At 43.5% G+C, this 23,536-nt stretch overlaps 1 protein-coding gene across 1 annotated transcript in view; it reads right to left on the bottom strand.

The window, feature by feature from the left end:
• Positions 1 to 23,536, bottom strand: part of MTUS1 (microtubule associated tumor suppressor 1) — a 124,932-nt gene that overhangs the window by 84,455 nt on the left and 16,941 nt on the right. Inside the window, exons 3-6 of the mRNA XM_015409252.1 lie at positions 15,523 to 15,708; positions 8,365 to 8,487; positions 3,016 to 3,120; positions 245 to 295 (exon numbers count right to left, since the gene is read on the bottom strand). Coding sequence (XP_015264738.1) covers positions 245 to 295; positions 3,016 to 3,120; positions 8,365 to 8,487; positions 15,523 to 15,708 — 465 coding nt within the window. The remainder of the gene's footprint in view (positions 1 to 244; positions 296 to 3,015; positions 3,121 to 8,364; positions 8,488 to 15,522; positions 15,709 to 23,536) is intronic.

Below are 23,536 nucleotides of genomic sequence, written 5' to 3'. Positions count from 1 at the left end.
TCGGCATTCTCTCTGAAAAGGATCAGGCAGCATGTGATGCAAAAGACCTCTCTACCTGTGACCCTGAAGAGTCACTGCCAACCAGAGTACACAGTAATGACTCTGATGGACCAATGATCTAATGTGCGCAATGTCATGTGAAAATACAGAGTATACTCCACCCAAGATGCAGACTGGGCTTTGCAGGTCTTTTTGCACCCTTTTTCGGATGACACCTTTACAAACAAAAGAAAAAACTGCTTACCAGAAGTGAACGCTGAGAATAAGCTTCGAGGCCCATTTTGTCCCGAAGGCCCTGTGGGAGAGAAAAGCTTAGGTTAGTGGTTCACATCTAATTTTCAGGAAATCAATAGATCAACAAGATTTTTTTTTTAAACACAGGAACACACAAACGGGGGGGAAAGATGATTCAGCCGGGGGCAACTGACAGCCGCAAGAGTGAAGTGCATTTCACCCTTTCCCCATCTGTTTCTTTTCTTCAGATTTTCCTCAGCTTCTTCCCATTCTCTTTAGGATTTTAAACACGTACTGAGGGAAACCCACGAACAAAATTCCATGAGGGAAGAAAAACCAAAAAGGGAAGCAGGAAGAATTTGGAACTAAGAACAGCAGACGGATAAAGGATCCAACAGCTTCCTCCGTTCAGTAAACCTCCTCCTATATCTCCCTCTAAGCAACTTCTCCTATATTAAAAAAGGGCTCTCAGGCTATCATCATGCATGTAACACATAACAGGTTCCCAAGCAGTCTGCCATCTACCTTTCAGGTTTAGAAACCAATCTAAAAATACATGCAAAACATTCCCAGTTAATTTGCTGGTATGTTTTTTTCACTGAGAAGTGAGTTAACACGTCTAGCGCACTTATCTGCCTAAATGCTTATGCAATTAATCTTTAAGCATTATTTCCAAAAAAACAAGTTATTTTATACTCTGTTTTGCATATGAACATCGGTCACTCACTTGTACACGAGGTGTCCGCTCTGGCTTGGATGTTACTGTGAAACAGGTCCCCCCCCCCCCCCGTTTCCTCACAGCATCATGGTGCTTCTGTGCACTTTCTGGATTTCCTCCACTTCTTCTTTTTTTTTTCCTAACCAGCTTCACTACAATGTCTCAAGAAAGATCACAGAGAAGCTGGGGTGGCATTCATCAGGACAGGAAAACCCAAATCTTCCAGGTCCTGCACACAAGGGAGCCATTTCCCCGTTTTTTATTTGAAAACTGGCAATTAAATATAATGATCTGTCCATCAGGTTCTCTTAGGGTTGCCAGCCTCCAGGTGGTGGCTGGAGATATCCTGGGATTACAACTGATCCCCAGGTGACAGAGATCTGTTCACCTGGGGAAAATGGCTGCTTTGGAAGGTGGACTCCATGGTATTTTACCCAATTGAAGTCCCTCCTCTCCCTAAACCCCGCCCTCCTCAGGCTCCACCCCTGCAATCTCCAGGCATTTCCCAACCCAGAGCTGGCAACCCTAGGTTCTCTGAATTTGCAGCTTCCATTTTTAAAAGTCAGTCTCCTGCCCCTCTCCTTGTAGAGATTCCCCATGTATCTCTGCAACAAAAGGGGATAGAATCTTACTTGGGAGAGGCCATAGCTCAATGGTAGAGCATCTGCTTGGCATGCAGACGGTTTCAGGTTCAGTCCTCAGCATCTTCAGCTAAAAGGACCAGGCAGTAGGTGATGCGAAATACTTCACCCCAAGACCCTGGAAAGTCAACTGCCAGTCTGAGTAGACAAAACTGACTTTGATAGCCAGGGGTCTGATTCAGTATAAGGCAGCGTCATACGTTCATACTTTTTAAAATAAAAGACTGGAATTCAGAGAACTCGATATAATATTTTAACCACCTGTCTAATAATATTAAATTGTCAATTTAAATAAAAACGGGGGAAGCCCCAAGTGATGTGGGAGGAAGGCTGCTGTAGAGGACTGGGGTAGAAATAACTCAAGGGGCATGGAAGACCCAACAAGGAATACAACGGAAGTCCGCCCCTGTCTGGAAAAACTCAATTATTTCATACTGATCCCTCGTTAAGACACAAGATCTATTGTTCCCACTACTGAAACAAAAAAGCACAGTCTTACCCAGTCATTTCTATTGTTTAAAAGTGAATAGTGCACATGCACACATCCTTCACCTTGTCCTGAACAAAAATTTAACAGTTCGGGACCGATGAAGAAAACTGGCTTAACAATGTATAATTTCCTATTCAAGCACTAAATACCTTGTCCAATGCATACAAAGCTGGGCTATTTCACATCCTTCCCCAGACTACGTGGTGGTGGTGGTGGTGGTGGAAAGTGCCACCAAATTGCAGCAAACTTATGACGATCCCACAGGGTTTTCAAGGCAAGAGATTTTCACGGGTGGTTTGCCATTGCCTGCCTCTATGTGGCACCCCTGGACTTTGGCACCCTCCATTACCAAATACTAACGAGGGCTGACTCTGCTTCGCCTGATGAGATCTGGCTAGCCTGGGCCATCGAGATGAAGGCATACTATACAGTAGGTTAATGGTAATTTCTTCTGAGATTAAAAATAAAATGTTGGGAAACTCTTGCTTCATTCGCAATAACTCCCAGAAACAAATGTATGGAGTTTTCACACCAGTGGCAAAATCAATGTAATTAACAGATATATTTTTTTGTACATGCAGCCATCAACAGCTTTTTCAGATAAGCATTCTAAATAGTGATCATAATGGGTGTACTCCTAAATTAAGCAAACTTAAATCCTATTAAAATCCCGTAGTTTATAGTTTCCCTTTCCTTATTTTCTTGAAGTTTTGGAAAATAATTTTTAAAAAATCAACAGAAACAGATGTATAGTTAGACATATACATCATTTAAATGGAGCTGGATTGTCCCCAATATACAAAAAGGTCCAAGACTAATTTCCTGGCTTAGATTTTGACCTATTAAACAAGAGCATGAAAAGAAGAAGTTAACATGCTGGATTTTCTCAGACAAAGATAAGATCATTAGCTTATCATCAAATAATACTGTACCTGATTGCTGACTGCCTTTTGAATCACTGGTTTTCCTTCCTGGAAGAAGTGCTCCAGCTGATTTTGGCACACAGGGGCTCACCACACCAAACTTTCTTTTTGTTCCTAAATGAAATCCACAGACACCCGCCCCAAGAAATTCAATTAGGTTTGGGTTTAAGTATTCAATACTAGGGATGGGCACGAACCGGGTCACAAGCCAAAATTCAGCACAAACCTGGCCCAGTTTGGAGCCCCCGAACCAGTAAACATTTACTGAGCTTTTGCCCATCCGCTGTTAGGTTTAAATGGCTGGCAGCCATTTCAGCAATCCATTTCACTCCCCCCTCCCGCTTCCAAGCAGGGGGAAGTGAAATAGATAGCTGAAATGACTGACAGCATTTCACCCTAACAGCAGACGGGTGCACCCACCACTGTTAGGCTGAAATGGCTGCAAACCATTTCAGTGATCCATCCCCCCCCCTTACTTCCAAGTGCGGGGAAGAGAAATGGACCACTGAAATGCCTGCCAATCATTTAAACCTAAGAGCTGGGTGGGTCCGCCCATCAGCTGTTAGGTTTAACCCTTCCCAGACTATTCCTCCCCCCTTTCTTGCAGCAGCCAGGAGAAAGGGCCCCCCAAACTGGCTGGTTCAGTTTAGGCATTTTTTGTTTGGTTTGGGGTTTGGTTCTGGACCACCCCAAACCACACTGGATTTTTTTGGTTCATGCCCATCCCTATTTAACACATCTCCAGACAAATAAGACAAGTTGCTAGAATATACTACTGCAAACATCCTCCAAAACCCCACACCAAGGTCTAATTAGATATTACAAAAAAGATAGCAGGGTTGCACTTACCTGTAACTGCTGCTCATCAAGTGATCTCCTGTGCAGGCATGCATGGGACTGTGCAGGTACAGGCCATCTTCCAAGATGGAGAATCCAATGGTTTCTAGAAAATTGGAAGCACTAGGAGCACTCCCTCCCTCCAACAGTTTCCCACCCAAACTGGCACATGATGGAGGTAGGAAGTATGCTCTTCCCCTAGTCCACCCTTTGCTGCGTGCAGAAGACAGGCCCTCAGCGTAAGCAGCCCACAGTGGGGAAAGGAGAAAGGGATCTGTATCTGCATAGAAGACCATTTCATGAACAACAGTTGCAGGTAAGTGGCTTCTGTACAGTCTACCGCATGGGAGGGTAGAAAGGTTGCTCACTGAGAAGCTGGGAGTGGGCTGATCAGTGAAAAAGTGACCGCAGCACTGCTTTCTCCACATCAACAGAGCAGTACTTCATGAATGTGGATGAGTGGACCAGGTAGCAGCCTTGCAGATGTCATCTAGAGAGACCGTGCACAGAAAGGCAGCCAAAGAGGCCTGTAGTCTGGTGGAGAAAGCTTTGACTGGGAAAGGACATGTCATGTCTGCCACTGAGTATGCCAGTGTAACTGCAGCAACCAACCAGCAGGAACATGTTTGAGGAGACAGCTCTTCCCTTGTTCAGGCCAAATAAGCATACAAATGAATTCTGCTCTCTCCTAAAGTCTTTTGTAGATTCTAAATTAAAAGTAGAGGTCTCCTAACATCTAGGGTTTGTGAAGTCTGTTCTGCTTGAGAAGCTAGGGTCAGAAAAACACACACCAGAAGTACTATGTTGTGCGAGAGGCACAACTGAGAAACCAGCTTAGAAAAGGAAGTCACACCTGGACAAAAGGACAACCTTGACTTTGTGAAATTTTGTGAATGGAGGGTCACACTGCAGAGTGTGCAGTTCTCCCACTCTTCATGCTGAGGTGATGGCTACCAAAAATGCAGACTTATACAACAGAATACACAAGTCACACGTTGCCATGGGTTCCAATGGTTTATATATAGGTTTACTCAGTACCCAAGACAAGATCCACTGAGGGACCTGGGAAGTAATGGATGGATATAAGTTGAATAAACCTTTCAAAAGCCTCCAGGATTGATGAGCAGAGAACACAGGGGATGCTTCCACCTTGACATGGAAAGCCAAGGTAGCGGCCATATTTTAGGGAAGAGACCGACAAACCAATATTTTTGCGAGATAATATTCAGAGATGAGTGACCAGGGTAAGTAGCAGGTTAGACTCCATGGTGGGTTGCCCAATCACTAAACCTTTGCCACTTGGTTGATAAAGATTTACTTGTGGCAGGTTTATGGGCTGAGATAAGAACCTTAGTGACTGTTCACTGACCTAGTGGTGTACCAGCCACGTTGTGAGGTGCAGTCACCCAACACTGTAATGGAGAAGGTGACCTATGTGAAGCAGGTCCTCCATCAGATGTCTCATGTGTACCTCCTGAGAGATCCCAGAGGACTGAAAACAATACTCTCCTGGGCCAGTATGGGACTATGACAATGTAACATTGAATCTTCTGCTTTTGGTTTGGCAATCACCCTGGATAATATAGTATAAATGGGGGGGAGAGCATGAAAAGGCCCCCCTGCCATCAGAGTTGAAAATCATCCCCAATGGAGTTCCTGTCTGATGCTGGCCCTTGAGCAGAATGGAGGGACATTTGTCATTTTTTTTTCAGAAGCAAAAAGATCAACGACTCTGCTCATGAAACATTAGTAGTAATCTTCAAGAGTCCATTTGTGGTCTGCCCTTGCTTCCCTGCTTAGGACATCTGCAGTGATGTTACTTTGGCCAGGAATATGAACGGCCTGAAGGGAGATGTTTCCTTGAATGGCTATTCCCAAATGCTGCTGACTTCAGTGCACAGGACTAGTTAACCTGTCCCGTCCTCTGTGTTTAGATAGAATTTCACCATTATGTTGTCCGTAGCCAGTAAAACCTACTTCCCGATAAAGAAAGCTGCAAAAGACGCAAGACCATACCTAATCGCTTTGATCTCCAAAAAATTAATATGCAGTACAGCCTCTCTCTCCCTTCCATCGGCTCTTAACATGGAAGGAACTGTGATATGCTTCCCAACTCCTTAGGGTAGCATCAAAAAATACAATCATCTGGATGTGTGCCAAATTCACAGTCTGTTGGGAGTTGGAATCCTGGCTCCACAATGGGACAGACGTGAGGAAAGACCAAGGGACTGATAGCCTGAGCTACTGGGGGTCAGAACGAATCCTGAATTTACAAATAAACCAGATTCGTACTGGCCTCACGTGCAGCCTTGTGCAGGGAACCACTGCTGTCGTAGAAGCCATCAACTCCACATCGTAGAGGTCAAAGCCCGGTGTCGAGGAGTCAGAGACTTACAGCATCAAGGAGAAGGTGATGAATGGCAATGAGAAGCCAATGGAACGGGCTTTGTCTTTTTCTTTGCCTTCTTAGGTGGTGGTTCTGATGCCGCCCTTGGAGCTGAGGCTACCCTTTGAGGTTGTTTAGAGCTTGGTTCTAACAATGGCATACAGGCCCTTTCCCCCCCGGCTGAGCTGGGTGCTTTTCAAATCGGAGACCAGGAGCCCCAACGCTTTTCCCCACAATGCGGCTTTCAGCCAAGCAGCACTTTCGTGATGGGCCTTTAGGGTCAACTGGTGGCAGAATTGACATGCGGCCCATGGCATTGTGCACCCCCTCCCCCCCAAAACAGAACAGACAGGTCCCACACCCTTTACACTTTTTATAGAGCACCATAATCTGATGTTTTTACCAAAAACTCTCCAACGAAAAATCCCGAGCAGAAATGCCTGATGAGAAAGCTCGGAAACTATTCTCCCTCCACAGCGGTGAAGAGAAGACTGAAAGAAAGCACTCACCCCACCCCTGTCACCTGCAGTGCTCCTACTGCTTCAAATCTTCTAGAAAGCTTTGGATTCTTTATTTTTTAAAATATTATAAATTTTATTTAATACAAAAGCTTTGGATTCTTCATCTCCTTGGCTGGCCTGCACCTGCGCAGTCCCATGTGCGCCTGCACAGAAGCTATGATAATGGAACTGAGCTGCTGCCACACTGACTCTCTTCCCACCGCCCTCCATGTAACAGGCTAACCAAACCGCATGTGAAACGATAAAGCAACTATGCATTCTGCTGCTGCCACCACCACCACCAATGGTCCTTTCTGTACTTGGATCTCATCCTTAGTTTTATCAGAGTTCAACTTGCGACACAATACCTTGCATTTATCCCCGATTAGAACAGCATCTGTTTATCCCAGGATAAGTGTGGGGCGAAACCAGGGTGTCCTCAATGTAATGTGGAAATAGAAAATACCCTGAGATAATTACAGGGGTGAACTCAACGTGTAGTGTAGAATGTAAGTTTGGGGACAGGGCTGAACCAGGAATTAAGGTCAAGTGCGGAAAGGACCAATGTGAAGTGGGGACAGCTCAGTGCACAGTGGGGTTATATATCATGCACTGTATTCAACAACAAGACAATGCAGCACAGTCTTCCTAGATGACCTAGCTAGAGTCTTAGACACTACTGACATTTATGCCACATCTATATCCTGGAAAAAGAAAGGCTGCTTATATGGTTCTTCTGCTCCCTCACCTTCTACGTGTGGAAAGGTAGGGAGAAGATGTTGCATTCTGGCATCAACCCATGAACTATGAAGTAACTGAATTATCCAGCTTCTTGCTTGGAAAACTGTCTTGCAATTATGGCAGTCTAAGAAACATATTGATGTATATTTCTGTTGTGCTTTGATTTACTTTGTGTTGTTATGGCCAATGGCTAAGACAATAAATGAAAACTTGAACTTGACTAAGAAACATGGTATTCCACATGACTGCAGTAAAGGAAGTGTTTAAAACGGGTTGGCTCCTTTGCCAGAGGCTTGTGACACGTGAAATCAGATCTCTACTTTAGGTGGACCAGGAACATCATTACAGCATACTTCCTGACTTAGAAATCACTCTGGCTGCATTAGGAATGTCTTACCTGCCCACTTGGAGAGGGAAGCTTAATAGTTTAAAGGTGCTCTTTTCTCCAGGCTGCAAATATTAGTACCTTATTGTGGTCATAACCTCCAATGCATCATCAAAATGTCAACCATTTATAAATCCTTGACCTTTGTGTATATCAGTGTCAACTCTAAGCTTGTAATGCATCTGCTTAGCCTGCAAACCACCTAGAATCCTGTGAAGTTCAACAAGCAGCCACAGACATAATGATCAGAGAGACCCCCCTATGAATTTCTTAGCAAATCTTTTGCAGATGGCAATTTGGGAGTCCTCCAACTCAAATATCCCTCACTGAGAATAACAGGCCGCACCAGCGTTTAGAAAACGAGGACCAAAACCCCATATTCACCTTGCAAGATGGCTGCTGGGAACGGAACACAGCTAATGTAACAATGGGGGATTTGGGGGAAATGTAGGGATGTCTCCCTCATGCCTGAGCAAATGCTATGCAAATCACTGTGAGAAGTCACGTACCTTTGGGGGTGTTTTTCAGGGAATACACTCTTGGCCTGGGCACTGGCTTTATAGCCGAACCATTTTGACAAGCGGACTTGGAAGGCCACTCTCCATTCTTGATGATAATTGTGGCACTTGTAGCTGTCAATAACAAAGAAGAAACCACAGGAATTTTTTTTGTACTCCCGGAACACAAATTCAATCCAAAGAGTTCACAACCAATCGCCACATCGGCTGGTACGTTCTGGTTATAAGTGGCTATGTTAAAATCCAGTACGTTTTACATTTGTACACAGACTGAATGCTAACGGCAGCTGGTGTTCAACCAGGAACCAAAGAGCCAGCCACTGATTGCCTGAAGCCTCTATACCAGGAATCACCACGTGGGCAACATCGTGCCCACTGAAACTCTTCCTGGCACCCACTCAGTGCTTTTAGAAAGTGGGCGGAACTAGGTAGGGCTTCAGCTGTGCAGATTTTTAGAACCTTGCTTGCCATCACAGCACATGGATCTTCACTATGTGACTCAAAGTAAGCTGGAATAGCCATTTTGTGGCTGGCTCCACCTCCTGAGGCAGCTCTTTTGAGGCTGTGCCCACCACGCCATGTCATGCTCAGAAAGGTTGGGCACCTGCTCTTCACCAATGTTGGTACAAGCTGTCCAAGAACGAAAATTAGATGTCTCAACACTGTACTGTTGGATTTATACTGTCCCATCCTCCGCATAAGCATTTTGTGCCCGTAATCTCTTTGTATACGCAGAGACTGGTCTGATCCATCCAGACCCAAAGACACGAAATTAGGGTTACCATATTTTGAAAAGCAAAAAAGAGGACATAGCTCCCAACTGACTACTTCAAACAAGTGATCACTATGACAAATTTCATTTTAAATACCCCTATTAAGTTGTGACAATTGCTACTAACTAGGAATATCCCTAACCTTCCAACCCAAAAAGAGGACATTTTCATCAGCTTTTTAAAAACAGCTCAAAAGGGGACCAAAAAGAAAGGACACACCCTCTAAAAGGAGAACATCTGGTAAGGTAAAAGTAAATGTTTCCCTAGGGGGTGGTGCTCATCTCCGTTTCCAAGCTGAAGAACCAGTGCTGTCCGAAGACTTTTCCGTCATGTGGCCGGCATGACTAAACGTCGAGGCATACGGAAGAACATCTTGTGACCCTACACAAAATCATTGTTTGGGAGATGCTTTCAAAGATTCAAATGCAGCTCGTTCTCTGACCAGTGAAGTGATTCCAGAAGTCTGCCATACTACAACTCTCAAGCTTGGCTGACAATCGTGTAAGCTAAGGGAGTGAGGTCATACAAAAAGAAACTCTACAAGGCACTCTGTACAAAACTCCCAGAATTATTCTTTTTATAGACTATTCTCCTCCTACACAATGCTTTTTTCTTAAGAATTTTTGCAGAACATTTTACATTCGACAAAATAGCTTTCTACTAACCCTCCTCCACCTATACCTATTACTACATATAAAGCAGCAAAAATAATTAATTCCATATGGCTCTCTTTTCTGGCTGCCCATTTATTTACCACTATTGCTTGTTCTCCTTCCCGTCCCCTTTATTTTTTGCACACCCAGAGACTTTCCAGCCTCTACAATATGCTTTCACATACTTATTCATACTGCACTTTCACATAACGTCCTCTTGGAACAAAGCTATTATAGGCTTTCTCCCTGCTGTGAAATATCTACTCGCATATGAAGCATATCACTGGTTTCTACATGCTCCCAGCTCTACTAAGGAGGGAGAGAAGTAAGAGGTAAAGCAGGCAGAAAATCTAGCAGCACAGCCACCTCTGAAAAAAAGCTATTAATTTTGCTCCCTAGGAAAACTGCACTAAGATCAGTTTCAGTCTCCTTGCTCTAGATGGTGTTTTACTCTTCCCTAATACACAGCAGAAAGCTTTCTAGGAAATGGTAAATCCAGAAGTAAACTGCGTGTTTAAAAAAATTACTTACAGGTCATATGTGCTATATATCATGCGTTCACACACAATTCTGATCCATTAATCACAGACGTCTAAGTCCCTTCCTAGCAAATTTCTTACCCCACTATAATCCCCTTGCTTTGCAACCAGAGTCTCCAGTGGATTTGAAACCTTGGTCACCATTAGGGTTACAACTGGTGCCAAGATTAGCCTTGACTATTGTGAATATCAGTGAAGGGAGAGCAAGCGGATAATTGAACCTGAGAATGGAGGGAGGGCATTTTCCCATGGTCTGCTCCCTTGTGTTAAAGATTTGGGAATGCTGTAATTAAATACCAAGTATTTGTATTTTAAGACATATTCTGAAGTCCTCTCACACAATGCAGAGATTAACAAAAGAAGGTAACTACTCCTGAATAACAGTTCTTGACATTTATATATTAACATCTTTGGAAAAGCACACACTACACATTAGGGTTGCCATTCCCCCTGATGTGGCCAGGGGATCCCCCAATTTCAGGGGGTCCAATCTGCCACCGGCCAGCTGGTCAGCGGGGGAACCCCACTCCTGAACAGCAGTGTCCTGCAGGAATGCTGCAGACACAATAATGTCACCAGTAGCGACGTCATCACACTGGGGCCACTGCACGGCAACGCTCTAGCATTCAGGGGGAACTCTATGGTTACCATAGCGTTTTTGCTCCATATGCTAGAGCATCGCCACGCAACAGCCCTAACGTGATGACATCACTATCAGTGACATCATTACACAAGCAGCGTCCCTGTGGGATGCTGCTGTTCAGGGTTGGGGCTTCCCCTGCCAGCCAGCAGGCCAGTGGCGGATTGGGCCCCCTGAATTAGGGGATCCCCTGGCCCCACCAGGGGGAATGGCAACCCTAATGTGCAGTGTGTGCATTTCCAGAGAGGTTAATATCTGAATGTCAAGAACTATTATCCAGGAGTAGTTACGTTCTTTTGTTAACCTCTGGTTACCATAGAGTTTTTGCCCTGAATGCTAGTGTTGTCGCGTGACGCTCCTAGCACGATGACGTGTGAAGTGTGATGAGAAGAGTCCTGAGGAGGAGCCAGGAGCCCTCCACTGCTGGAGAGGTGAGACCTAGCAAGACTAGCCAAGGTTACCTATCCATTGCCTTTGAGAACTACAACAATCCAATAAAGTTGAGAAGACTGATGGACAATTCATGCACTGCTTTCAAAGCTAATCTAACAGTTTGGGAATCTACTCATTTTATCATTGGAGAGGGTCCTTAATAACTGTCCAGAGCTGAACAGCAGGCTCTAAAAGTTGTAAATAAAACCCACCAGTGCCTACGTAAAAACTAAATACAACACCTGGAAAAAGGAAGAGGCTCTGTTTAGCTACCAAACACATAGCTAATTGACTTTCAACATGGACACTCAGAATCTGCTTCAATCCCTTACTAAGTCAGCATATTTACTACTACTACTGCAGTTTTTTAAAGCCCCTCAAAGGCAGCAGCAGGGACAGAGATAAAGAAAATGGTGTTAACGTGGGTGAGATCTGAAGAAAAATACATGCATCGTCCAATCCATAAAGCACCAAAGGTATTTTGACTGTTATCTTTCCAAAGAGATAATACCAAATCATCTTCGGGAAAGAACGAGTAAAGCAGGGGGCAATAGGGAAACAAGGAAAACATTGTCAAGTAAATGCTCTCCAAAACAGCATTGTGGTAAGAAAGCCAAAGTGGAACAAAGTTTCCATGTTGAACAGTCTATGGCAGTGGTGGCGAACCTATGGCATGGGTTGTTTTTTCGAAAGTAAAACCTCAGTATTCAGGTTAAATTGCCGTGTTGGAACTTTGGGATAAATAAGTGGGTTTTGGGTCGCAGTTTGGACACTCGGTCTCTAAAAGGTTCGCCATCACTGGTCTATGGCAACTTTAATCCAGACAAGCATTTCTTGCAAGCTCAAGGAATTCTGCCTACAGAGCACAATTGCCCCACCTCCCCTCTCACAATAGCCCCAAATGCCCCTGAGAGCTTGTTCTTGAGGGTGCCCAGTCCCTCAAGAACAGGATTTGGGAGGCTGCAAGAAGACAGAAAATTAGGCAAGACTGCCTCTCTTCTTCCAACGGTAGAATATCAATACGTACAGCCCAAAAAATCAAGAGGGTAGTTTCTCACTGGTAAATACAACTCTCCTCTTATATGCTTGCCTCCTCTTTCTTCAAGTACAGGGCTTATAGCAACCATCAGTCAGACGTTTTAGGACTACGAGCCAATGCTCCCTACGAAACAAACCACCACAGTGAGAAAAATTGGTCAACTGACCTAGTTTGATGACAGCACTGTGTTACCAGTCTTTGCAAAAGATCTTGTTACAATAAGAATGTTCAAAGGCGGTATTTACAAAATTAGAACAGATCAATAAAATTTAAAAGGGCTTTGTACTATCTATCTATACACACACACACCTGTGTTTAAGTATACAGTTAATGTATGGACTCCTGTTGCAGGTGCTCTTTACCCCACATTAAGATAGGTACCACCAGCCTATTAACATCTAAGCTGTTCAAGCGAAAACTCCAATTGGTACAGCTTGCTTATTAATTGGATTATGTCATTTTCTGTTTCTTGGTGGTCAGATAAGGTTGGAAGAAAACTGATCAGACGACTTCTCTGGCACCTGCCTTGCAAGCTACAATGAAAAAAAAAACCCAGTACAAGACAGAAGGTTGCCAAACACTCTACATCCTAGCACAGACTTTCAATCGGGATTACATTTACTCTTAATTTAATAATTCTGTGTTTGAGCAACTGAGTGCTTTAAGGAAACACGTTCATTTGGGAAAAGGACCTAGGCCATATCAGGTTTACTAGACCATTAAAAATCCAGCAAGTCCATAGCTATGGGAAAGCTAACTTTTAAAAAACGATTGATCAGTCATTGTCATGGTCCATCTTCTAACAGAAAATGCAGTACTTTAGTTCCAAGACAGTTTTTTTTTTAAAGAGATGGGTACTTTAAATGCCTGTCAAAGTTACAATAGCCTGTACAGAAGAGCAAGCAATCTAATAACCTGCCTTGTGCATAAGGCAGGGGTTCTATACATATCAGCCCAGCCTCATGGGCATGCCCCATCACAAAACTGCTTTTTAAAAAAAGCTTTATATTATGGTCAGGCATGCATGCAAGGTCTCGTTAAGCTTGCATAAGAAACAGCTCACTTCAAGTTCTATTTCGGTTTTTGCTCCATTATGCAAAAATGTCATCTTAAAATAAGAGAGAGGAGTTAAGTGCTATCTATACAAACAAAACACACTGCAGGTACTTCAGCTTCTAAGGGAATCACAGAAACAACTGACAAGACACAGCGGGCAAACAGCTTGTGCAAGCTGGTTTTCTTTAAAGGAGAAAAGAGTCCTAGGGAAGCTCTGCAATTTTACTTGTTTCCCATTATTAACAGATATTTATTGCATTTACACTTGCACTAGCCTCACGGAGCAAGCATCTTATTCTGACCTTAAAATGCCCTGGCAAGATGCTTCTACCCAGCTTTGTCTATCATTGACATCGACTGAGCCAAACCATCAACTATTATTGGGACTCTATATACATTTATCTGGAGATCTAAAAGACCCATCTGGCAGGGAAAAAACTCTACACTGGGAAATGCATCCAGTGATATTTCCCGGATCTGATTATCGCTCAAGCGACAGTAACACAAGCTTATATTTAGACAGAATATTAGCCTCCCTCCCCCACAAAAAGCACACAGAATAAAAAGGAGCTATCCACAATTTAAAGCATTCTGTTTGACACACACACACATTCTCTTTATTGAATAAGAAACCAAACACATGCTGCCCCTTCTGCTTAAGAAAGAAAAGATGGAACACCTACTTCTTCTCCCAGTAAATGAGGCTAACAAAGGAATTATACAAAAGCTGTACGATCCAACTAACAGCAAAGCCAGTAAGGTAATATCGCAGTGGCTTCCTGAATCTGCCGGTGGCGTTAAGGTGGAATTGGTGAAAATGTGAGGAGAAAATTCAGTTTCTGTGCAACTGCGAAGTCCTCCTGGTATAGTCATTTAAAAATGATCAAAGCAAGCTCAAAGCTCGAAAGACTGCAGCCATGTTCACCCGCTCCGCTAGTATTCCCCCCACGCTTGCTCTTAGTGAATTAGAGTGGAAAAGAATTGTAGGCTTCAAGGCAGGCAGGAGACAAAACAGATTAAGCCAACTAGCAAATCAGGCTAAGAAAGAGTCATCCACTGAACGCTTAATCTGAAAAGGAAACCTCCACAGTTCTTTGTCGTGAAGCAAAGATCTCCCCCTTTGTTAAGAGCAAGAATAAAAAACAAAACAAAACAGAGCATTCACAACCTCTTTAGGTGATTCCAGGCACTGGAGTAAACCAAACGGCAAACGCACACAAAAAAAAGGCAACATGGCTGTCAGTGCAGAACCAATCTGTTTGTAGGAGAGATGCATGCTGAAAAATTTAAATGTCACTATCAGCTTAAAAAAAATAGCACAAAAGGGAGGCTTTATTTTCATTTCCAACAAGGGGGGGGGGGATACAGGAAAAACTAAAGCTGTACTGTTAGCCTCCTAAGCTCAACAAGGTTTTAGCATAATAGACCTCCTTCCCAGAAAACAGACTTGAGGTTCTTCAATATGTGGTACCATCCTTCCCCCCAAAATCCCTGCCTTGTGTCCTATATTTTATACAGTTCAAGGCACTGACAAAGCAAGCAGCACTCAGCTTCAGCAAGGCTGTGCTACTAAATATTAACTCTTTTTGTGCTTAAACTGTATGTTCTTAAGCATTTGCCCAGGGCTGTAAATTGCAATTCATCTGAAAGCCTAACAAAAATGAAAGCACCCAGCCTTCAAGATAAACTGTGACACATGAATTTATACAAAAAAAGTTTTAATAAGGCAAGAAAAGGGAATCTCAGTCTACAACCTGAAATCATTTATCTTGCATGGCTAGAGATTATCACCACTCCTGACAGGACATGCACGAAAGTCAACCAAGATGTCAATGTTTTCTGATCACCGGCTAAAGCAATATATATTATATATATATATATATATATATAGTGCTATATATATATGAATGACAAGAACCTCAACAAAGTCATTGGTCTGAGCAAGAGTCCGATACAAGACATTTCAGGTTGTAGCCAACTAGTCACTGGGGAAAAAAGATTCTCAGGACTGACTTACATTTATTGCTGCAAGTACTTTGGTCACTCTGTGTGCTGCTGACTGAAGAGATGCTAGGGGTTCTCCGAAATCCTGGTCCTTTGATGGGCACTTTTGATTTAGGAATTGACTTTCCAGAACTGGTCAAAGTTCCAGGCAATGTTCTTGCAGATGCGAGCCTCCCTTTAGGAGAAAAAAATTCCGCTCCTATATGAGTATAAAGAGAAAGGATGAGTCAGTGTTGATAGTCACACCAAGAGCCACTATAGCAAGTTAGCATGAATTGCTTTCAGCACTCAAAGCACTTCACATACATTACGTTCTTGTAATCTTTACAATAGCTCTGTAAGGTAGAGCAGTATTACCTTCAGGTTACAGACTGGATGGGGGGAGTGCAGGGAGACTAAGGTCAAGAGGTTGGTTTGCCTAAAGCCATCTAGCAAGGTCAGTGCAGAGGCAAGATTTGAATCAGGGTGTCATGCTTCATTTCCTTAATCACCACCCTGTGCAGCTCATCTCTAAACTGTTTAAAAATGAAAACAGTGTAAATCCATTTATATAATAATCTGCAAAGACTTGCATGGCCCTCTAAAAGAAAAAAGCAGGTTGCAGGAGATGTTAAAGTTGATAAGAAATTACTATTTGGACATACTTATTTGTCATGTTTTTGAAGTCTGTTTGCATTAAAGAAGGCATCCTGCAATATTGATATTGGTCAAAATCAGCAATGTGGGTTTTCCGGAAAATCTGAACTGGAAGATTTTCTGGAAAACTTAAATATGTAATTTAAATAATGTTAGCAACAGGCAAGGTTTTCCTGTGGAAGTTTTTCTTTTTTGGAAATCTTTCTTCCCCACATCACTGGCCAAAAACAGCCTCGCCACACTATATCCTAATGCCTTCCACAAGGAGCTCCGGGCAATATACACCAGGGTCTCATTTAAACTTAACTATGCTAGGAGAGCATGACCTATGTGCTGAACCCATGGACTCCAAGTTCAGCACCTTAGTCACTATGGATGTACAAAATAAAAATCCATGTACTACCAGTTACTCGGTACTCACTGCTTTTGCAGGATCATTACACAAACCAGAGACCAGGATGGAGATATGTGTTATGGAGTGGATGTGATGTCCAGACACTTAACTCAGACTCAAGGATCACTCAAGACACTTAACTCAGACTCAAGAATCACTCAAGAGGGTGGGGAAAGTCTCACCGCTAACACCCAAGTAGGAACCCAGTATCTTATAGTCTAAATATACCTAGCAAATATCATCTGAACTGTTGAGTTAAAGTTGCAGGTTAAAAACATTGTTTAAGTTCTAACAAAAATCAATTTGGGGGCCATAAATAAGCTATTTTTTTAAAAAAAAAAACACACCACACACCATAGATCCGACGTCTCCTCAACACAAGGTGGCAGCGTAGGACAGTACAGCAACGCGGGTACCTTGAGCTACTATACTGAGCAACTGCATTCCTTTCATAGCTACTGCAAAGCAGTTAGGACAAAACTAAAGACCGCCCTTCATCCTTTAATCTCCTAACACAAACAGTCTTTCTCCAGATGAGAACAATATCACCTAATTTAAGACAAGCCCTAAGACCAAGGACCAACTCAACAGCAGTAAATTATACATTCATTCAAATATTTACATTCTACTGTTCTCCCAAATGGGGATCTAAATGGGCTTGAAACATCATTCCCCCCTTATTCTACACTTCATCCCAACAACCACCATGTATGGTTGGTTCAACTGAGAGTGACTGGACCCGACATCGCATATGTAAACTTCCATGGCAGAGTGGCAATTTGATCCTTCAGCCTCCTAGATCTGAGCATGATATTAACAACCACTAAAGTACAATGGCTCCATTCGTGACGCACTACTGAGGTCTCTACTCTATTCATGACCTAACTACTGAGATGGCAAGGTGACCAACGTTTCCTCTCCAAGATGCATGCTTCCCTTAGTGGCAGCTACATCTTTAGCTGCTGTCAAGAAAGCATCCTTAACAGGCTCCATGGAGGCATACATCAGCTCCTTCAAACACAAACACAAGTTTGCACATGTTTCAGCCAAATATTTGAGGAAGGCAAGCGAGAGGGAAGAAATGGTGCCCAAGTTAGCTGAAACAGAGCATAACCCAAACAGATTTCCATGCCACAGAAAAAAGGAGCAAAAGAGAGAACTACTTAACTCCACTAAACAGGAATAAATGCTTCCTTCAAATTCCTTGCCTATGAGGTTGAAGAGAAGCAGTTTTCAAAAAATTTCGATACGAAGACCATAAAGCATAACACACAAAACTAATAGCCTGGAACCTGAAAAGCTATATGCATTTTACAATGGTGGGAAACAGTCTGTATTCTTAATCATTAGATTTTAATGGTTCACAGCAGTCCCAACAAGTTCTTGCAAGTTAATGATCTGCTAATAAGGAAATCCCTCTGAAGGAATGAGTACATAAACAACTTCAAATGTACGTCTATAACATGGTTGAGACTTAGTCTATTAAGAAGCTGCATTGAAGAGAGGTATCCCAAAAAGCCCCTCCACTGCTCACTTTGAAACAAACCATAGAGAACTTGCATGAGTAGCTTTCACACATCTTTTGGTTTACACTATACTATGAGCTGCAAAACCTAATATCGCTCAAGTTTCAGCAATGAAGTCAGTAATTCTAAAAGCTCACGCTGTTCCAATAATTCATTTTGTACTAGACATTTCTTGGCAATTTTAGGTTGTTTCTAGTGCCATGGAAAGCCGAGTTTCACCATTCTAAGTCTAAAGGGCTTAGAAGAGCACAACTCTGCTTAGGATGGCAGTGTGAATCCCTAGTACCTAACCCCCCCCCCCCATTCATATCAGCCATTAAGGAATAAGGCAAGATTGAAGAGCTTCTTACCTTCACAGACTATTAAATGCTTCTGAACAGTGGACACTTAGGAAAGTAGAAATAGCCTAGAGAATATGACTTTAGGTTTTATGGAAAATATTTTGCCTGTGTGGAGAAACAAAAGGTTGTCCCTGCTCAACTTACAGAAAAGCTGCTACATTAGAGCAGCGTAAAAATATGAAAACAATCATGAGTGTCAGTGGACTGTATAAATGGGCTCATTCACCAACATTCTAAATTTGAGTCAAGTAGTGCACACCCCTAAGGCAGGGGTGTCGAGCTCATTTGTTGCAAGGGCCGGATCTGATATAAATGGGACTTTGTGGGGCCAGGCCACACGCGTCATAAAATGTAATGCCAGATAGCCGAGATATAGACCTTATAAAAGACACAAGCACAATTAAAGATATATAGTTTTACTTCAAATACAAATATGCTTAAAAGTCTTGCAATATTGTTTATTTAACAGTCTTTGATAACTGACACCTCCCAAACCTCCCCCCCCCTTAAAAGATGCCTACCTAAAATGGAAAGGTGAGGGAATAGTGGGATTTGGCAATGAAATTTTAAAAATAAAACATCAAGAAAAAGCACAAGGATCACAGCAGAAACTGCGGTGGCGCAGGCAGTAAAGGAGCCTGCAGGTAATCCATCTATGAACAGCCTTAAGGCTGTTCGAGTCCCACTGCAGCCGGGGTGAGCTCCCGGCCCCTGTCCTAGCTCCCGGCTACCCAGCGGTTCCAAAGCCTAGCAAGTAGACAAATGGGTACCTGCCTTAGGTGCAGGGGGGCACCCGCCTTCCAGCATTGTGGCGGCGAGGAGGAGTGGAGGAATGGAGCAGTGGTACCGGCGCCGGTGGCACCGGCGGTGGAGCGATCCGGTGAAAGAACATGGCGGCGATTTAACACCAAGCAGCAATCGTTCCAGGTGGGGATTGGCCCTGAGACGCGGCGACGCTGCATGGCCAGAGCCAATTGGACAGAGGCCAGCGCAGGAAAGTCGTCGCACAGTCGCAGACTATGGGAGCCTCCCCAGAAGGAGCCGCTGCAGAGCCCGCAGAGACAAGATTCCACCGTAAGGAAGCGGCAGAAGGAAACACGCCGGCAGGGTGCCTGGTAGGCACTCACCTCCCTAGATATACATTGTATGTGGCCCTAGTTAGGAATGTAAAATGCTTGTAAACCGCTCAGAGCCTCCGGGATTGAGCGATATAGAAATTGAAAGTATAAATAAATAAATATAAAAATTATAAACTAAAAATATAAAATGCTCTGAGCCTAGGAAAATAAAATGGCTGAGCATTGCAAGCTTCTCTCCCACCACCCCCAGGTATACTCAGAGTGGCAGTGGCTCTCCAGTGTAATGTCCCCCTTTGCTGTGGGTTCCCAGGTTAGAGTACTCACTCAGGCACCCATTCTCAGGTCCATTCAGCAGAGACAAGCTGGTTCAAAACATCAACCCTGTATTTGTGAGGAGACAACTCCAGCAACCAGCAGCTTCAGCTATACAACACTGGAAAGTGAAACTACTTGAGTTCCTTCCATTGAAATACATGGCAGCACAGCACAGACAAAGTCGCAAAGAAAATGTGGAATGGACATTCCATTAAGGACTCTGGGCCCAGACGGGACTACTCTGGTACTGAAATGACAGCCACCAGAGTGAAACGACAGTCCCTGGGAGTAGCAGAAGCATTCTGGGATTGGAATAAGGGCCCCCAGAGTGGGATTCCATTCCCAGAATGCTGCTGCCACTCCCAGGGTCTGTCATTCCACTCTGCGCCGTGTCATTCCAGTCCCAGAACACAGATTCTATTCCTAGGGACCATCATTCTAATCTGGGGGCAGTCATTCCTCTCCCAGAGCACTGTTTCTATTGCTGGAAACAGTCCCAGAGTAGTCCATCTGGGTAAAGGTAAAGGTAAAGGTTCCCTTGCTCGAAAGCCAGTCAAGTCCGACTCTAGGGTTGCGGTGCTCATCTCCGTTTCAAAGCCGAAGAGCCAGCGCTGTCCGAAGACATTTCCGTGGTCATGTGGCCGGCATGACTAAACGCCGAGGCGCACGGAACGCTGTTACCTTCCCACCGAAGTGGTAACTATTTATCTACTTGCAATTTCTTGCTTTCGAACTGCTAGGTTGGCAGGAAGTCCATCTGGGTACAGAGACCTTAATGGAAAAATCCATTCCGTATCCCAGAAGAGCTTCCTGCCAAAGCAGTCAAAGATAAGGTGGAGGAAGGAGGGAGCTGGGAACTTGGGCAGCCTCCAGCTTCAAAGGGTGAGGACAGGAGCAGGAGGAAGGGGGAAGAAAAGAGCCACGGGCCTCATTAAAGCCATGGACAGGCCACTTTCTGGCCCGTGGGCCTTAAATTTGACACCTCTGCCCTAAGGTATATCTGATGTGTCTGTGTTCATAATATTATGCATTAATACACAGCTACCTAATTAAATTAACAGCGTTCCGTGCGCCTTGGTGTTTAGTCATGCCGGCCACATGACCACGGAAACATCTTCGGACAGCGCTGGCTCTTCGGCTCTGAAACGGAGATGAGCACTGCAACCCTAGAGTCGGATTTGACTGGCTTTTGAGCAAGGAAACCTTTACCTAATTTAATGCATTAGTCAATGCAGCTACCGTTTCATCACTATTACTAAATCCACTGCAATGTTATGAACAAGGAGTCTGTATTACGGGCTTCTTTTACAACCATTTGGGCTCCATCTGGTTTCTGAGACACAATGAACCTATGTTCTTTTAATTTCATCTCTCAGGCAAGCCGTTATTTGTACACATAATCAAGAATGAGATTTTCAAGAGTGGTTTTATATTGTTACATCTTAATATTAACATTAGGGATTTCCAAAGGCTCTTTAAAAAAAAAAAGACCCCAAACCATGAGGAGGATTTGGTGACAAAGTTACAGAATGACTAGACACAGACCCAGCTGAGGCCAAAAAGCAGATATTTCAGGCAGTCACATACATTTCCTTCCTTGACACTCACTTTTTACAAAGCCCAACAAAAACATCTTCAGGGGGCTGAAGGTTTTGGATAGAGGTGGCAAAGGACTGGAAGAGGGGGGAAGCTTAAACCACCCCCCTCACTTAAACCATTCCCACTTTTCCGCTCAGAATCTTCCTGCAGAAAACAATCCATGGTTTCTCCTCCCTCAATGGATAGAAAAACAGCTGGAGGGAATAGTTCTGAACAGGAAAAAGGGACAAAATAGTTAAGTAATTCTCCCCACCCACCCCATTCTTCCACCCAAGTCTGTACCCTGCTAAAGCCGTGAATTGCTTTAAAGAAAAACAAGCAGTGAGGGAGGGATAAAAAATGAAGTGCAGCTGCATGTCATGTGTAGTTTAGACCTCAATTTTATTGAGCAAAACTATTTAGAGAGCCAGTCTTGTATAGTGGTTAAGTGCGTGGACTCTAACCTGGGAGAACCGGGTTTGATTCCCCACTCTTCCACTTGCACCTGCTGGATGACCTTGGGCAAGCCATAGTTCTGCCAGAGCTGTCCTTGAAAAAGAACAATTTCTGTCAGAGCTCTCTCAGCCCCACATACCTCACAGTGTGTCTGTTGTGAGGAGGGGAAGGGAAAGGAGTTTGTAAATCGCTCTGAGACTCCGAGTGAAGGGCGGGGTATAAATCCAATCTCTTCTTCTCTTCTTAGCATCATGACATTTATTATAAAAAATTATCTGATCATACTGGGTTTAATTCTTCTCTGTCTGCATTAAAACACTAAACATAAAAATCGTAAAGGTTGCAGTGAGAAGTGCCCTGTGTTTTCTGGAATCAGAAAATTTTCCGATGGCCAAAATAAAGCACAAGCTGATTTAGTGTGCTTATTTTGACTTATATTTAGCAAACCAACAGTGACATCCTAAGCAGAATTATACCCTTCTAAATCAATGGGTTTAAGAAGAGTGAAATCCTGCATGGGTTGGCAGTGCAAATTTTAAGGATTAGCGCATGTTAATTTGGTTACAAAAGCATCAAATACTCGACAAAGAAAAATAATCAAGTGTGATTTAAAATATTAAACTCAAAACCATATAGAAATTACTTTATTGAAGCAATTCTTGTAACATTTTCAATAGATCATGTACTTGATGTACATTGTTTAAATGTAAGAAAAGCCTGAAGGCACTAAAACACTTCCAAATAACTACATGATACGCTATAAATGATGCTGTCTATTCATGAGTTTCAAAAGATGTTAACAACTCATTCACAGGGATGTCACTGGGGCACCTTAGTTAGATGTGAGAGGAGACATTTAAACAACAATTTCAGTTTAGATTTTGATTTGATATCAGGTGAATTCATAACTTGATTAGTTTATTTGGATTATTATATATATTTTGAATTTAATTACACACCCCTGGTTTACAGACATGTCTTTTCACTCAATCCCTAGAAATAATCACCTGAATCACATTACAAGCTCCAAAGTTTTCCTACTATTGCATCGATAGTGGCATCAGTTCCTTATTTTCAGCTCAAACTTAATTTTATTAAATAATGAATCTTTAGAAATGGAAGATCCTCCAGTGGGGCAGTCACAACTCATGGGTACAAGCTCACCTTGAAGGCAGGCAGGGTCATTGATATTTTAATGACTCAAGGTGGGAGGGGCTTCTTCCTCAATCCCGTTTAGACCGTACCTGGCTTGCAGACAGACGGTTGTCTCACTGCACTCGTTAAAGAACACAAATGCTCATTTTTTCCCTCTGCAGTTTTGTTTTCTCTTCCCCTCTCTGTCTACCTTAAGGGGCTCCATTTTATGTCACTGCAGAAGCACAGTTAAGGGTGCCTTTCTGGAATACCCTCCTCTTCACTCCAAGGTTCTCTCCCTGGGAGTATAATGTGGGGTCTCCGTGCTTCAGCTAGAAGCTTCCTGTGTTGCTCCCTTCCAGGGGTCATTTCCTGCGGGAGCACACAGGAGCAGAGCTCCGGCATTAAGGAGCCCAGGGGGTGGGCATATGCAACAAGCCCCGCCCCCTGTTCCCAGAAACCCTCAGTTGGGCCACAAGGAGTAAGAAGCAGCCAGGTAAGTTGCAGAGCCCCCCTCCCGGCTTGCCTTCAGGTACAAGCTCTCCCTCCTCTGTGAGGGCAGATCTGC

This window comes from Gekko japonicus, unplaced genomic scaffold (genome assembly GCF_001447785.1).
Source record: "Gekko japonicus isolate JY-2015 unplaced genomic scaffold, Gekko_japonicus_V1.1 scaffold308, whole genome shotgun sequence".
In the NCBI taxonomy this organism is placed as follows: Eukaryota; Metazoa; Chordata; class Lepidosauria; order Squamata; family Gekkonidae; genus Gekko; species Gekko japonicus.
Note: the sequence above shows the minus strand (reverse complement) of the source record. Positions and strands in the feature narration are given on the sequence as shown.